This window comes from Gobio gobio (genome assembly GCF_949357685.1).
Source record: "Gobio gobio genome assembly, chromosome: 15".
NCBI classification, from domain to species: Eukaryota; Metazoa; Chordata; class Actinopteri; order Cypriniformes; family Gobionidae; genus Gobio; species Gobio gobio.
This window is the reverse complement of record NC_137108.1, coordinates 47414942-47433418: the sequence shown is the minus strand read 5'-3', so window position 1 is coordinate 47433418 and position 18477 is coordinate 47414942. Positions and strand designations below refer to the sequence as shown.

Here is an 18477-nt window from a genome sequence, read left to right as displayed (position 1 = left end):
ACAATAAGTGTTTCAGACTGGCACAATCTCATCATTTGCATGTGAGTGACAGCTGCGTGTGAAATTACACCTATTAAAGGGTTAGTTCACCCAAAAATGACAAAAAAACCCTAAATAACGACTTATATAGTGATGACTATTTCAAAACACGGCCTCATGAAGCTTCGAAGCGTTATGAATCAGTGAGTCGAATCAGCAGTTTGGATCGCCAAATTTCAGCAGTTTGGCGGTTTGACACGCGATCCGAATCATGATTCGACTCACTGATTCATAATGCTTCGAAGCTTCATGAGGCCATGTTTTGAAATCATCATCACTATGTAAGTCGTTATTTAGGGTTTTTTAATGACAGAATTTTCATTTTTGGGTGAACTAACTCTTTAAAAATAGTACCCAATTTGTACCATTCGAAGGTTAGATTTGTTAATGTTTTTGAAAGAAGCCTTTTATGCTTGCCAAACGTGCATTTATTTGATATACAAAAAAAAAAAAGTAATTTCGTGAAATATTATTACAATTTTAATTGCTGTTTTTTATGTTATTATATCTTAAAATGTAATGTATTCCTATGATCATCACTCCAGTCTTCAGTGTCACATGATCGTTCTGAAATCATACTAATATGATGATTTGATGCTCAAAAAATGTGATTATCAATTTTGAAAAGTGTTGAAAAATGCATCTTTTTTTAATAGAACGTTCAAAAGAAGAGCATTTATTTGAAGTAGAAATCTTTTGTAACATTATAATATGTCTATACAGTCACTTTTGATCAATTGAATGTGCCCTTACTGAATAAAAGTATCAATTGCTGAAATAAACCTACTATAACCCCAAACTTTTGAACGATACATGTATATATACATTAGACATATTACTCAAAGTTGAGTACTGTCAAAGCAATTATATACTGAATATATATATTATGGACTGGGGTCAGCATGGGCACCCTGACTGGTCCCATACACAACAAAAAAGCGATGCTCTGTGTATTCTGACACCTTTCTATCAGAACCAGCATTAATTCCTTCAGGAGCAATTTGAGCTCCAGTAGCTCGTCTGTTTGATCGGACCACACGGGCCAGCCTTCGCTCCCCACAGTTATCAATGAGCCTTGGCCGCCCATGACCCTGTCGCCCGTTCTCCACTGTTCCTTCCTTGGAGCACTTTTGATAGAGACTGACCACTGCAGACCGGGAACACCCCACAAGAGCTGCAGTTTTGGAGATGCTCTGACCCAGTCGTCTAGCCATCACAATTTGTCCCTTGTCAAACTCGCTCAAATCCTTACGCTTGCCCATTTTTTCCTGCTTCTAACATATCAACTTTGAGGACAAAATGTTCACTTGCTGCCTAATATATCCCACCCACTAACAGGCGATGAAGAGATCATCAGTGTGATTCACTTCACCGTAATATGTCTAATCAGAGAAAAACTGTGTTCCACATATCAGAATAAATTGACATGAAAAAATGTATTATACATTTATTTGTTTTTAAATTCAATTCAACATTTTGAATTTTTACGTCCAGTTATATTGGAAATAAAAACAAAATGTCAGTTTGATAAATAATGAGTAAAAATCAAATCGTATGGGTTGTGCACTGAATAAGCTATTCTGAACCCAACTGTGAGTTTCTCTGCACACAACGCATCCTCACACTGCGCTCGTGGTTAATCACATTAACACATGCCCGCATCGCCTCCATCCAAACCAAACCGGGCAGCACGTCAGCTAAATCTGTGCCTGTTCAACTGAACTCTTACCAGCATGCGAGGTACAAAACAACACAACGGCGCTGCGTCTCAAGCCTGAACTGCTGTAGGAGCTTTCAGCATGCTGTATTTTTAGCCGCAGTAATTTTATGCATTATCTCCGTGTGCTCCATTTTTGTGCTTCTAACAATAGCATCTCTGTAGCATCTCTCCACCAGCCTTCCTTGTGCACCGGCTGCCAAACGTGCAGAAATTAAAATGCTAATTTGGAGCCATTAGCTTGACAGTGCAGCCATTACCCATGACCACACTGCAGCCCAGAGGTCCCGCGGTTACAATAACGCAACGCACCTGATTGAAACCACCCAGCTATTATGGAGCACAGAAGTGAAGGGTAATGGACAGGTTAGAGCGAAAAATGTGGCTGATTATGTTCTCTCAGTTTTCCAGACCAAACCCTGTCGCTGTGGAGAAAAAGACTTGAAAGAACAAACGTATAGGTTTTGAAAATAACATTTTCATTTTCATTTTAATATTATAAATTATGCAACATTACAGAATGTAGAGTGAGGACTGCACTGCATTTAAAAAAATAAAAAAATGAATAAAACAAAGATTATTGGATCAAGAAAATAGAATTTAATTGAAGTGAATTTACTCTTTATTTTATAAATGTTGCAACATAAAACAAAGATTGTTGGAGTACATTTAAACAGAAAATACTATATAATACATTTAATTTAATGTATTTAATTTACTCTTTATTTTATAAATGTTGCAACAAAGATTATTGGAATACATTTTACAAGAAAATGCTATTTAATATTTTTTATTTAATTTTAAAGTTATTTATTTGTATGTTTGTCTGTTTGTTTGTTTTAATTTAATCTTTATTTTTTAAATGTTGCAACATAAAGATGATTGGAGTACATTTTATAAGAAAATACTATTTAATTTATTTTAATTTGCTTTTTTATTTTTTTAAACGTTGTAACGTACACATTATTGTAGTACAAGAAATTACTATTTAATTATTTTAATTTTATTTTACTTTATTTTATTTATTTATTTATTTTAATTTATTTTATTTTTTAAATGTTTTATTTTATTTTAATTTTTTTAATTTTTTTAATTTAATTTAATCTTTATTTGATAAACGTTGCAACATAAATATTAGAGTACATTTTACATGAAAATACTATTTAATAATTTTCATTTAATTAATTAATTAATTTATTTATTTTATTTAATCTTTATTTTTTAAATGTTGCAACATAAAGATGATTGAAGTACATTTTATAAGAAAATAATATTTAATTTATTTTAATTTATTTTGATTTAATTTAATCTTTATTTGATAAACGTTGCAAAATAAATATTTTTTATGTTTTTAAACGTTGTAATAAACATTATTGGAGTACAAGAGAATACTATTTAATTATTTTATTTTATTTTGATTTAATTTAATCTTTATTTGATAAACGTTGCAAAATAAATATTAGAGTACATTTTACAAGAAAATACTATTTAATAATTTAATTAATTTAATTTACTCTTTATTTTTGAAATGTTGCAACAAAGATTATTGGAATACATTTTACAAGAAAATACTATTTAATAATTTTCATTTAATTAATTAATTAATTAATTGATTTATTTTATCTTTATTTTAGAAATGTTGCAACACAAAGATTATTGGAGTACATTTTACAAGAAAATACAATTTCAGTGTTTCAATATTTCACATTTATGGGGCCGTTTACACAAAAACGTATGCGTTTTGGCCCTTAATTTACACAACAACAGTTTTGAGGGCCTGAAAATGCGAACTTTTTGCAAGTTTTTGAAAATGAGACCGTTGTTGTGTCCATGTAAACTAAAAACCCAGAATTTGTGAAAACAGTTATGCTTTACAAAGAGACATCGCCCACTACTGGCCTGTCAGTCGTGGTTTTTAGTCGTTTTTGCGGATCTGTTTGAACGAGGATCCTTTTGACAAGTTTGTCCTCTGTACTCGAAAAAATGCTTTTTTAGTACATTGTTGTCATGTAAACATACCCTAATCCAATGTGTTACTTGCTACTAGCAATATCTGGGTGAAAAAAATATTCCTACACTATTTTTATTTCAGTGTATACTGTGTTTTCAAAATGGGAAGACATCCACAAACACAAACATATTTACCCACAGATACCTACTTAAGCGCTATAGCTTGGGATTTGTTTGATTTCTTTCGGGATAATCCTTTTAAAACCTCTCTTAATTCGTGGTTGTTTAGCGTGCTTTCCTCAAACATGCTCTTTTTATTACCGCTGTGAATTGCGCAGCAGCTGATTTAAGGCTGTGTGTGTTGGGATTACTTTCATTTGGCTCACAGGGAAGTCTTGTGTTTTTTGGATACTCCTCTTTGTCTGACACGCGGCTCTGAAGACAGCATTGATAGATGTCTGCTGTCTGTCTGCAATGCTTCAGACACAAATTGAGCTGGAAGCCTCCTTCTTCTATCAGACGTGAGTGTGATTTAAGTGTGCTGTTGATCAGGGCATCAATGAATGGATCGAGGAGGTGATTGCCCTCCACAGTTTTTCTGCTATAATTCTCTTATCATCTACTCCAGAGATTCTGCTTCCTGCCTGTAAGTGGCTGCGAGTCAATAAGGACTCTTGTCACCTCAACTCCTTGCAAACTCAAGTGATCGTAATTATGCTGACATATTATATCTCCTTAGGGTCGCTCCCAGCCTTTAACTCCTCTTAATCGTCTCCATCATCAAATAGCCCACTGCATAAAAAACACATTTTTAACATGTACAAGGTGGATGATGTAAGCCAACATTTAGATCATGGTTTAAAGGTGCACTATGTAAACAAAAAAATCCAAAAACCAGTTGGCTAGTGTTATATATTTTGTTCAGTTGAGTACTTACAATATCCCAAATGTTCCCAACTATTTGTAAATCGTGAGAAATTGCTATTTTAACCAAGGAACCGGGACGTGTGAGGGAGTCGCCTGTCGATGACATCATATCTGCGTTACCCTCGGTTTCCAGTTTTATTTTGCAGAAACGCTTTACTCTCACTGCAGTGTGAACACGTGTCATAGCATCCGCCGAACGAACGCACAGAGTAACGTCATCACATCGACACACTCAGATGTGTCTAATATGATAAACAGAGCTGAGTTACCTCACACTCATGACCGGAAAAGCGGAAATGGCGCCGCTACTATTGCACAATAAAAGTCCCGCCGGAGACTATGCCATAATAAAAGTCCCGCTGCTCACGAGGCGTGTGTTGCGTTCATCTTATTAACAATCGCTCCAGCGGTTCCTCAGCTCCACAACACTCACTCCTGCTCTGCTTCATACTACAGTAACGCTAATAATCACATCCATCAACACGATTTCTGCCCGAGTCCTATCCCAATTCTTTTCCACTGGCTGTGAGGTGAAGACCATAGTTCGAATTACAGGGGGTACTGGGTCTTCATTGGGGGGTATTCTGTCCCAAAGGGACAGAAATATCAGTTTTGGGGGGTCCAAGCCATCATTAATGAAAACGAACGAAAAAACGAAAACTAGGTGGGAAAAAACATTGTCGTTAACTGAAATAAAAATAAAAACAAGGCATATATTACAAAACAAACAATAACTAACTAAAACTGTAATGTGTTTGGCAAAACTAACTAACTAATATAAAATTATAGAGTAAATGTCCTTTTCGTCTTTGTCAAGGTCTTTCATTTTTTAACGCTATTTAAAACACGCAGCGTATTCGTTCAGCTGCATTTCCTTTCCCTGCTCTCCCTCTGCCTCTCTGTCACGCATGCGCCTCTCACATGCGCGCGCACGCAAACAAACACACACACAAACACACACAGCCCCTCCCCTCCATGCACACCGCGTGAAGACCACATGTCCCAAGATTCTGCGCTCAAATGTGACATCATCAAACTACATATAGATGACCTCTAGGGGACGGAAAAGTTACATAGTGCACCTTTAAGTCTAGTCCCAGGTTAAAATGCATGTTTGAGTTGTTTTAACTGAAAGCATATCTTAAAATATATCAGTGCCATTGTTTTGTCTCAAAATGCACACCAGTAATGTTTTTTTAAGGCATGTTTATAAAAGCTACTTAAATGTCCTAATTGAACTTAGGCCTAATCCTTAAAAAGTCTGCGAAACCGGGCCTAGTTTCTTAAAGTTTTTTTTTTTTTTTTTTTTTGATAACGTGTTTTAAACAAGCGGCAACCTCCCCAAGTTTCTCTTGACGCCAATACGGAAGAGACTTAAACTGCAATTCATCGACTGGCCACTAGGGACCAGTGGCGTAGGCAGAAAGTTGATGATGGGTGGGCCTCCAATAGTGTGGGTAGGCCGGAATAAATCGCATTACCCCCTTAATTTGGAAGAAAAATCCAAAAATCAGACTGAAATTTAGCTAAAAGTATTCCATAGCCTATATGTTGGACCTTTTATTGTCTATTGTCTTTTAATATAGTCAACTTCTACATGTTGATGCCTTCTCAAGACCCCGTATGAGCTGTGTTTGTAATGTTTGAGCACGACGTGCGGATGGACCGTTTGCAAGGTTGCTTTTAAAATTCCGCTATTGCTGTAATAGTGTCACAGAAACGAAATACTGTAAGCACTAAGCTCCGTGCGATCAATCAAAGTGTGGACGGCTGTAACGTGTAACGCTGTAACCTGATAACTATGTCACGAAGAGAAATCACAATGTCCTGTATCGACAACCTGCCAATAATAAACGTGCTCACAAATATTACATGCAAATATATGATTGCCATGCCACGGCGGGCCAGACTAAAAACCTACCCATAGCTTACCTTGTATGGCTGATGTCTGTTCTAAACAAGTCGGAGTTGGCTGGGTTTTGAATTGAAGATGTTGATGTTTATCACTTATCAGTTAGTTCATTTTCAAACGACAAAAGGGTTATGGTGTCCTGTCATCTTTGTCAAGACGTGTTTCTTTCTTAGACTGTCATAACTGACAGTTTAGCCATTTTTTTTAATGACAAAAAAAGGCGCTGCTAGTTGGATTCGATACCGCTTATTGTCGCGAACATAACATTACTACTGGCGTGACGTAACTGAAGAGACTAATTCGCATATTTATATTAATATTAGAATAGAGTTCTAATACATGACAAAATAAATCACATTTAAAATAATTACTGAAGAATTGTTAAACGTTAGAAAATAGTATTATTAAAAAAAAAATTATTTCCCTGGATCTGACAGGATGGGCAAGCTGTCAATGTGGGTGGGCCCAGGCCCACCCGTAGCTACGCTAGTGCTAGGGACAGGCTCCAGAAGGAGCAGAATCTCATTGAGCCTCATGTTAAAATGCCCAACTTTACAGCAGAAAAACACGTTTACAGTCTGGTACAAATTGTGGTTTTGGTCTATATTTTGGTTTATAGCTAATTTTGCCCTTCATGACGATTGTGAGGGGGGTGAGGGGGGTGAATTGTTTTAGAACTCATTAGTTTAAATTATATAAAGCATTAAAGTTCTGCATAATTAAGGGCGTGGCCACTTCGAGTGAGTGGATTGTCGTTTGTCTGCTGTCTGTTAGTAATCGTGTCACCTCAGCTCTGCCCACATCCCGCCTCTTTGCCCATTTTCTGTTTCTCTTTCCAAGATGGCAACGGCCAGCTCGACCCTACTTTATGCTTCAAAACTGCTCTTCAGAATCCTACGTCACGGACACTACGTTCATATTTTTTTACAGTGTTTAAAACACTTGTAACAAGTAGAATTAGGCACTGCTCCTTTAAGGCGGAACGCACTCTCTTAGGCCGGCTACACACTGGCTACGTGGTGTGAGCGTGCCGTTTCTGTTGCGTGTCAGCTGCGTGGCGTTTTCTATGTCTTTGCACACCAGAAACGTGTCTGACGCGGCGCTGCTGCTGCTAGAATCACCCTTTGTTCGACATATGGGAAGATGTCTTCATGTTAAACATAAATATATAGCCTACTGATACAGCAAAGACAACGTCGGCAGTAGGCTATTGACGGCAAAATAGGCTACAGAATATTTCATCCTGTATTGACAGGTGCTTGAAAATTGACAATTATTATTATTTTTTTAAATTACAATTATATCTGCATTGAGACTTTCAAACATCAAAATGTGATTTATTAATATGTAATAAAAATAGTGTTGCGTGAAAAATAGACGTCGGTTCTATTTCTTGCATGCACGCGTTTTCGGCTGACTTCCGTCAACATAACCAACGTGACAACCTGCTTGCACAGAGAGCGTGCTGGGACTATTTTCAGGCGCTGCGTAATATCATTGCGCCGCTGCACTCATGGTACGGCACAAAGTTCCTTGATTATTACGCAGGAATGAGAGTATAGTTCCTAGACATATCGGCCTAGAAAATCACAACTTTTGTTTTCCGTCGGTCTTCGTACACGATGTAACTACAGAAGAGTCAAGTTTTAAATAGGACAAATATCAAAACTCTTTGGTAATTTTCAGGGCTTGACATTAACTTTTTTGCTCACCAGCCACTGTGGCAATTGGTTTTCCAAAGTTACTGGCCACTCAGCATTTACACTGGCCACAATTTTGTTGTTAGGAAATTTGTTGTTGGCTATATGTAAATGACCACTGTAGACATGAAATGTATAACATGACAAGTCATCAACAGCTGTTTGTCTGAAAAAAAAGATTTTTATGCCTATGACATTTAAATCTAGCATTTTTTGTGTATGAGCGCATACAGTAGCCTAGTGAAATAAAAATCCATATTTTCCTGTGATTTGACAGTTTATTTTATTAAATCGAAAAAATCGAAAAGGTGTGCATCATACCTGACACCTAGATGAACACTTTATAGTTGGTTTTATGACTAAGCCATTCTCTTCAAATGCTATTGATGTTAGAAACGTGTATACCGATGTCGTATGTAACTTTAGAGATGGTCCCTAAATTTGCGAATATCGAACTTTCAACGTCAAGCCAGCTTTATGCCAGTCACATCAGGTGCGCTATGGTTCTGTTGGGATAATTGTTTGAAAGTATTTTCGCTGCTGAAATAGAACAAAAACAGACAATCACAGTATGATGAATGAATCTCCTACGTACATTCCAAGCACATCTATTTTTTTTTTTTTGATGAGTGCATGCAGATTTCAGTGAGTGAGAGCGTGCCCTGAATAAAACTAATCTGATTGTCTCTGATCACGACATTGCTTGAAAGACCTGCCTGAAATCCCGCACTGAAATCCACCCGCAAAAGGCAGGTTGGCGAGTGTTAATGTCAAGCCCTGGCTCATTTTTGAGCGAGATGCTAACGGTCTAATCAGATTCAATGATCTATGCTAAGCTATGCTAAAAGTGTTACCGTCAGACCCGGAGATCGGCTGAATGGATTTGAAAACAGTAAAACTCAACTGTTTAACTCTAGGGGAGTTGGAAAATGAACCTATTTTCAAAAATAGTGGTGTGTTCCTTTAAACTAAAAAAAAAAAAAATGCACCTGGGCCATGCAATTCAGACCATGCGCTCAGGTCATTAAAATAGGGCCCTGAATGTAATAATTTTGAAGTTTGACGAAGCAAAATTAACACAAAAAAATTGCAATAGGAAAAACAATCTTGCTGAGGAAATTTCTATTATTCACACGCTCTTCATAAATCAATAGCCTCATTTGACTCCCAACGCCGGGAAACATCCTCTAAAAGTGTTTAATAACGCTCTCCCCTCCTGGCCTTGGCCGCAGAGATCTTGGCAGTTTCCCCGCAGCAGGAAAGCACTGCGGCGTGTTGAGCACGAGTCACTGAGCAATACGTCCAGAGGTCACGGCTGTACGGGTTCCAGAAATCACTCTTTGAGATGTAGAATGTACTATAAAGGGGTCATGCATTTCATTATTTCTCCAAGGACCATATATTGTGCCAAAACAGCAATAGTTTCCCTCTTTCTGTCCCTTAGAAATTGAGTTTTTGAAAGTTTCATACACTCGAAAAAATATTGAGGTCTAAATTTAAGATTTTTATATTTGAATTGCATGCAATTTCCATGCATTTGGATTACGGTTTTAGTATAAACTATCTATTACAATTAATGTAATGCATATTTGTCAGATTTTTTTGTGATAAATACATAAACCTTAACATGCTAAAGAAATGTAGTTTCTTACATCTTTTATTTATGTATGACTGATAAATATAAATCACAAGTTTATTAGTTTGTTAAAACTGTAATCCAAATGGATGGAAATTTTATATGCAACTCAAATACATAAATCTTAAATTTAGGCCTAAGTAAGGACAAATTGATTCCTCATAATGTGGCTTCTTTAAGACAACACTCTTTTCTAAAAAAGTGACATTCTCATGCCTTTTTATGTGTTTGTTTCCCTCTAATTTCAATATTTTGTTGAAAACAGCATTGAAATGTGACCTTGCTATAGCATGTTTTCCTCCTTTACTAAAGCGTGCCATTGTAATGTTTTTAAGGCACTGAAAGATGAGTTTCTTAATGTTGTTTGTGTTCTGCAGAACGGAGAGGCGTCCCTGTTTGAGGTGAACATCCGTTACGTTGGCGGTCTTCTCTCTGCGTACTACCTGACCGGCGCTGAGGTAAGATTCGATCTCATCTGTTCTTCCCACTGTTTTATGTAAATAATTGGAACTGGAGTTAATGTTTAATCACATGAATTGCAGCCAAGGTCTGTATTAAGGAGAAATGATCACCTGTGTAATGGGCCATGTTTGAAACCAAGGGCATAATTTGGAAAATAAAGGTGATCCATAGACACTCAGAGTTGTGAGTCCGTCTAATGGACATTGATTTTCAGGCAGAATTAGTCAAAGAAGGAGACAGATGCTCTGTGTTTTCTGAGACCATCCGTCTGTGTTTATAGATCCATCTCAGATATAGACACACGTACCACACATACACATCAGATGAGTCGATTTGATGTTTCATTGAGATGTTTAATCAATGTTTGAGATGGGAGCATATAGTAAGAACATGTTGTAAAATGTGACACACTCCATCATTTTGAGTCACTTTGACTCAGAAAAAGAAAGCCAGCTTTCTAATATTATAGTTATTGTGTTTTAATTCCAATGCAAATATCGTATTGAAATGGTAGAAAGAGTTCATTTTCATGGTCTTCAGTAGGTAACGTGCTTTAACTTGTAGTAAAGACGAGGGCTTAATTGAATTGACTTGTTCTGAAAGGCATCTTTTTAGAGTTTTAAATGGTTTGCATTTACATTTATTGAATTTATTTGAATTATGTTATAAATTATGATGTGCTGCCAGAAGGAGTCGGAATGCGCACAGCATAATTTCGAGCTGCTGGCAAAACAAGTGAAAAAATTTGATTTTGAGCCCTCGTCTAGCAATCGCAACGCTTCACAAAGGACGTTTTCTGAGAGGAGTACCTTTCATTTGTCCATGAAAAGGATCTTACTTGCATGCTGCTTTCACACCAAACGTGAATAGAGCGTCAAAATCGTGTCTAACTCGCCTAGTTGGACGCTTGAACATTTTGAATCCATTCGCGCGTCTACAGCGAATTGGCCGTTCAAGGCGCTCCAGGAGAAATATGTCATAAAACACCACTCTGCCTCTTTTCATTTTCATTAAAAATATATATTAAGCATTAATAGCCACACAAATGTGGTCCAGGCAACTTCTACATTATCTTCACTGCATGTATATTTAAATATCCTTAAAAAACTTCTCTTTGCCCTCAGTCAAAACGATTTGGCAAACAACAAATGATAGATTCATGAGAGCAAAGATGGCCCATTAGATCCACACAAGACGAACCACTACAGGACAGCATCAAACGTCAGAAGGACTGGCCGAGGAAAGGCTGCCCTCGCTGGGGTTAATGAGAGCTGAGCGCCTGGTGATCGCCTGGATCTCACAACTCCAAAAACGCAAGACAATTTTTTTTAAATAGGCACTCTCTTTATAAATAAACCACAGATTTGAGCTTTAACCAACTACATTCATTTTGTGACACAATAGTAGTATTTTTAAATTATGCAGGGTTTCTCATCACTTCACTTTACCACGTGACAGCAGCGAGCAGGCTCCTGATTGGTTAACGTGGTGCGAATTGACGCCCAAAGTAAAAAAAATTCAACTCGGGCGTCAGAAGTGAATTCGCTTCAAACGCGTGAATCCACAAAAGCACCACTCAAGCGAATCAGGCGGAATGGAGTCCATCGCGCCGCACGAAATGCGTCTATCGCGTCGCAAGACCTCCAGACGCGCAACAACGCGCCTTTCCATTGACTTAACATTGAAATCACTCGCTCCTGACTGGGGCTGCAACGACGTGTCGACGTCATCGATGACGTCGACTACGAAAATACGTCGACATGCGTGAAATGCGTCGACACATCGGCGTCACATTATTTACGTTCTAGAATAGAACAGAAGATCTAGAATAATGGCAGCTTCTGCTCCCAGGCATAGTGAAAATTATCATTTATCATATAAAGCAGAACCGCGACATTCAAAAATGTGGGAGTACTTTAAACAGAAGACGAATAAAACTGTGCTTTGTTCGCTCTGTAACACCGATTTCACACTGCACGCGGTGGCAGAGCAGAAGCTGTGCGCGTGGAGAGTGGGAGCCGCGCGCTCCCTTTGGGCTTTCATACTGCCAGTGTTCGTCTCGCGCAGCTTAACCGTGGCGTGTGTATTGCAAATACAGACGAATTTTGTCCATTCGGTCACATTTTCCGGTGTTCTTCTCCGACCCCAGTACGTCTCGTGCTTTTATTTATTATGGGCAGCATATATCTGCTGCAAATGCGACCGGATTCCCCTCTGTCCCACACATGCATATATAACATGCTGTATATAGGTAGTTTACATGATTAAAGTAACATTAAAGTTAAGATATGCCTCTAGCTTTTATCATTTAAATGTGTCTTTGAAGTTTGGGCAAAAACTTCTGGCAGCTTCAGTCGTTTATGCACATGTAGGCTATATCTTCAAAATGGAGGACTAGTTATACATTAAAACTATGCTGAAAACTCCTGTATGTGAACCTTTTGCAGATAAAACAAGTGCATTTTCGTTTACTATTGACACAAATCAATAAGTAAATCATACTCAACTATTATAGTAAACAACTTTTCCTAATTAGGCCTACTCTGTATACATTTTATGATGTATAGTATCATTATACATAATGTTTAAAAAGCTTCTTGTGTTCATATATTTCATTATAAAATGGCTTAAGTACACTACCCTTCCTGAAATACATTTAATATTGTCATCATTAATTGATTTCATGTTAAAATAATATACAAATTCACTACCCTCTTTGAAATACAATAATCAGTAAAAAAAGATTCATCAGATTAATCTGGAAAAATAATCGTTAGATTAGTCGACAGAAAAAAGAATTGTTAGTTGCAGCTCTACTCCTGACGCTCTATTCGTGTTTGGTGTGAACGCAGCATCAGACAGCGTGCAATCCCGATATACACATATACACAAAATTGCAGTATTTCAAAATATCTGTCATGGTCAATTCACGCAAACATTATCTATTATGTCTCTGTGAACGTTTGGTTAACTGTTGGGGAAAAACGTCTGATGTGTAACATTATATTAGAGCTGTGCGGTATAGTAGGTCTTAATATATTGGCTGTCTGTTTCATTAATGTTAATCAAACAATTGTGATATCAAAGAAAAAAGTTGAATATATATATATATATATATATATTCCGATAGATATTTGGTGTTGACTTGGTGTCAAATTTGGTGTTTTTACAAGAGATTTTAAGGTATGGTTGAGGTGATTTTGTTTTGGAACCAAACTCGATTTTTCTCAAAACTGACTTTGCTGACTCTCTCAATGCAGCTAATTTTGCCAGCATGGGTCACAATTGTTTACCATCATATTGCATGACAAGACAGTCTGTATGTCATTTGATTAGCTGTTGGCTCATTACAGAATTCCTCTCTAAAAGATGTGAACACAAACAGGATCTGTTTTTGTGCTTGTGCATTAGTTCTGCACTTCACCACAAGTGTGTATGAGTTTCTGCCTCCGTCTCTCACTGTAGATGGAGATTGCTGTCCACCATTTCTGATGAATCTATCAGTATAGCTCAGCCGTATGCAGTGATCTATCCCTGCATTCATGCACAGAGGGAATGTGTGTGTTCTGGATGTAGATTTATCTCATCCGTCTCCTTCCCTTCCCTGAGTTTCCGGGGGGTTACACCACCTGCAGATAAGGGCGGGTGATTGGAAAACCCACTTTTGCGAAACGGCCACGGTGGCAGGGCATGCGTAAATAACCCCGACAGCATGAGGTGGGGAAACATCACAGGCCTTCGCTGCGGCTAACTGCAGGATTTACAGCTATAGAGCTCGATTTGTTCAAAGGAAGAACTTGCTCTTGTAGTGATAGTCGATAAAATCACTTTCTCTCTCTCTAGGCAAAACATTATAATATGACTATCACTAACATCTCCAATGTTCACTGAAAACCTGGGATCGCTTATATTCTCATTATTATTATCCTAAAATAAGACAAAACAAGGTTTAAAATAACTGCAAAAACTGCAAAAACCAAGATGAAAGCTGAAATTTAAATGTGTGTGATGTCTGTAGACTTAAAAAATGTCATGGGAATTCAAATTTTAAGTAATTTATATATTAATTTTATCAATCTAAAATATTTTATTGGGATTCTATTTGTGAATAAATTACTTGTATTACAATAAGGTCCCATTAGTAATTTAGTTAATGCATTAACTCAACATTAACAGGCATAGCGGCCATCTTGTCTGAGGACTGAGGTATAGCGCGGCCATTTTGGCCGGTGTGACATGAACAGTCTCTAGCTTCGTAGGCATGACGTGAACAAACTCAAGCTTGGCAGGCATGTCGTGAAGAGGCTCTGGCTTGGCGGCCATGTTGTGAAGAGGCTCTTGCTTGGCAGGCATGACGCGAACAGGTACTTGGCAGGAACAGGACCTGGCAGGCATGACGTGAATAGGCTTTGGCGTGTCGTGAATAACTCCAGACATGACTGTAGGGTTATGGAGATACTCTGGTGTGGATGGTACTGTGGGATTGTGGGGTTCCTCATTAGCTTCTCCCACAGTAGACGAGGAGCCACTCAACAGCAAGGCATAGTCAATATATTGAGCCAGAGAAAAAAAATTCCCCCTGGCATCCGTGAACGAACAGGTTCTTTTAACCTATAGCAAAAAATGTCCGTAAGAGCCACGTCATTAAAATCCACCAGCTACAAAAGGTCACAAAAGTCCAACACATAATTCTCTATGCAACGATCACCTTGACGGAGACCAAGCAAAGAAACTGCTGGGTCCATTTTAACGGTGTAGTATTCTGTATTAAGTCCACTGCAGGCAAGTTGATAGAACCCAAGTTCAGCTTTATTTACATCCAAACATGAGCAAACATACTAACATGGCTTGAGAAACTTGGACTTGCCAACAACGGTTACAGGGACAATACTAGACAAAGATGCATGGCAAACATGAGGGCTTAAATACACAGAGACTAATGACTAACAAGGAACACCTGTGCACAATCAAACCAATAAACCAATCAGAACATGACAACATAAAACACATGACAAGGGAGTACAGGGCATGATCACATGACTAGAACAAGGGAATCACATGAAAACAGGAACCATAGCTAAATTCGAAATCGCCCCCTAAACCCTCAAATAGGGCATTATTTCAGGGGACAGCCATTTGTAGTGGTGTCCGAAACCATAGTGGACGTTATTGAGTGCACTCATTCTATCCCACATTGCACCGCAATAATGAGTGTACAGCCGATGTACACTAGCCTGACGTCGTCATACTCAACTCTAGTCAGAATATGGACATTATAGACCTACAACCAATCGTTGCATAACGTTAGTTGTCAAAAAGAACCACTGAAGCACCACTGAAGCACCAAAATAACACATATTTTACCCCCCAAATGCCATTTTTTTCCGGTGAACCCCCCCGGAAAGCTATTGGGCTTGTTTTTGGCTAGTTTTGAGTAGCAATTAGGCAGGTTTTTTTTTTTTAAACTTGGCAAGCCTGTCTGCCCGCACGCTGGAATAAGTAACGTTAGAAGAAAAAGATGAGTGTAAACGATCTTTGCCGGTGTTGTAAAAAAATGTTTTAAGGATACACAGAGTACTTACCAACACGATCATCATTTCTGAGAGAAATAGTAAAGGTGAACGCATATACAAACAAGTTCTCCGTTTAGGATTAGAACGAATTCAACCCAAGCGTCTTTGATGACGTGGATGATTACGTTACTGTTGATCATCTGTCCATCATCGTCTAAAGCCCGTCCTGACAATTTCATGGTCCGAACAGTTTCTGTTCGGGCATAATTACTCCTCTACGGATCAAGACCAGACTGAACTGCCCGAGCTCAAATGTTGTGGGCGGGGCTAAGTTCGGCTGGCATCCAGGCTAGATGTACACACAACAGCTGTCCAAATTCGCTCACTTGTTTTCATTCACTCCTTCAAGTGAACTATATTAGTGGACTAAAGTAGGGAATAGTGAATGAGGGTTTAGGGGGTGATTTCGGATTCAGCCCTTGACAGCGAACATAAACTAAGAACAGGAAACAAAAGCAAAACTATACATTACACATTTTTGTTTGGCTCGTGATTAAAAGGTGTGGTTGCCTCTTATTTAAAAGGACTGCAGATATTTCTTGTTTTAAGGTCATTTTGGCCAAATAAACAACAAATAAATTTGCTTAAACAAAGAAAAAAAAATCGGCAAACGTTTTTAGAATCTGACAATTTGGTTGTAAAAATCGGCCGTGAAAAATCATGATCGGTGCATCGCTAAATGGAACCTTATTGTAAAGTGTTATTGAATTATAATATGTTATTTAGTTGTTTTTAGATTTTTAAATTATTAGCTTATCGGTATCAGCCAGAATTGTAAAATCATTTCATATCAACTGTTTTTAATTTAAAATGTGCCGCTTCATCAATGAAGTCCATAAAGCTCATGTGTACAATACATTTTTTCTTTTATTTAATTTCTAAAGGTAAATTTGCAGCAAACCACACGATAAACAGTCTATTCCTGCTGGCAAACATTTTACTGTGATTATTAATATTATTAAATGTAATTATTATTGTTAGAATTTTGAAATGGCATGTGCCATGAACAACTTTAAGTGAACGTTAGATGACAGCGAATTTTGTGAATGGAAAAATGTCCATTTTATTCAGTGTAATGCTCATTTCAAAATTCATATAAGGTCTTTATATGATGCTAAAAGACTATCAGCGTTCATTACACACTCTGCTGCTCATTAAAGGTGACTCACATATCTTCATATGTATGTATGCTACATCAAGCGAGACTTCACATCATATGTATCATGCATCTATATGGATTCAAAAACCAGTGGATTTATGCAAACTACTCAAAAACCACAGACTGGGCTGTAATTTCCCGCTCTGTGGATTGTTCTAACAAGCCATGGCTACAGATGAATCTCTTATTCCAATTACCAACAGAACATCAGTCAGCTGTATCGCCCTTGTTAGTATGAAAGCGAAGGGTGTTATATCACTGCTGTATGTAAAAGCACTTATGTTAATTAACTGTAAAATCCAGCAGATTTTCATCCATCAGTCGCTTTGCTTTGATGCACATTTATTGGTAATTAACCTAGAAGCGCAGAGCGGATTGTATTGCTATTGTTTGCAAGTGGCATAGAACTAATGATCTGTGTGTCTTTGCATGTTTATGTCAGTGCCCAGGTACAAATTAGTATTTTCTTGGTCTGTATTTTTGTCTAAAAATATCTAAACATCCTTAAAGGAACACGGCAATATTTTTGAAAATAGGCTCATTTTCCATCTCCCCTAGAGTTAAACAGTTGAGTTTTACCGTTTTCGAATCCATTCAGCCGATCTCCAGATCTAGCGGTAGCACTTCTAGCATAGCTAAGCATAGATCATTGAATCTGATTAGACCGTTAGCATCTGAAAATAGTCCCCAGCATGTTCTCTGTGCAAGCAGGTTGTCACGTTGGTTATGTTGACGGAAGTTAGCCTATTTTCAGGCGCTGCGTTATATCATTGCGCCGCTGCACCCATGGGACGGCAGCAAAGTTCCTTGATTATTGCGCATGATTGAGAGTATAGCTCCTAGACATATCGGCCTAGAAAATCACAACTTTTCATTTTCCGTCAGTCTTAGTACACGATGTAACTACAGAAGAGTCCAGTTTTAAATAGAAACTCTTTGGTCATTTTTGAGCGAGATGCTAACGGTCTAATCAGATTCAATGATCTATGCTAAGCTATGCTAAAAGTGTTACCGCCAGATCCGGAGATCGGCTGAATGGCTTCATAAAAACGGTAAAATTCAACTGTTTAACTCTAGGGGAGATGAAAAATTAGCCTATTTTCAAAAAAAGTGCCGTGTTCCTTAAAAACAAGATTTTGGAAAAGTAATATTGCATTAGATATTAGGGTAACACTTAACAATAAAGTCTCATCTGTATTGCATTAGCTAACATGAACTAACAATGTGCAATATGTTTTTTTTTTTTTACCATTTATTATCTTTATGCTTTTGTTAATGATAGTAAAAATGTAATTGTTCTTTTTTTCGTGTCAGTTCACAGGCCAAATGTTGACAAATACAACTTTGGATTTTTAAAATATATTAGTACAGTAAGTGTTGAATTGACAAAGATTAATAAATG

At 37.5% G+C, this 18477-nt stretch overlaps 1 protein-coding gene across 1 annotated transcript in view; it reads left to right on the top strand.

The window, feature by feature from the left end:
- The window catches only part of LOC307138897 (mannosyl-oligosaccharide 1,2-alpha-mannosidase IA), a 347413-nt gene that overhangs the window by 245769 nt on the left and 83167 nt on the right, over positions 1-18477 (top strand). Inside the window, exon 4 of the mRNA XM_079837590.1 lies at positions 10259-10339. Within this exon, the coding sequence (XP_079693716.1) occupies positions 10259-10339 (81 nt within the window). The remainder of the gene's footprint in view (positions 1-10258; positions 10340-18477) is intronic.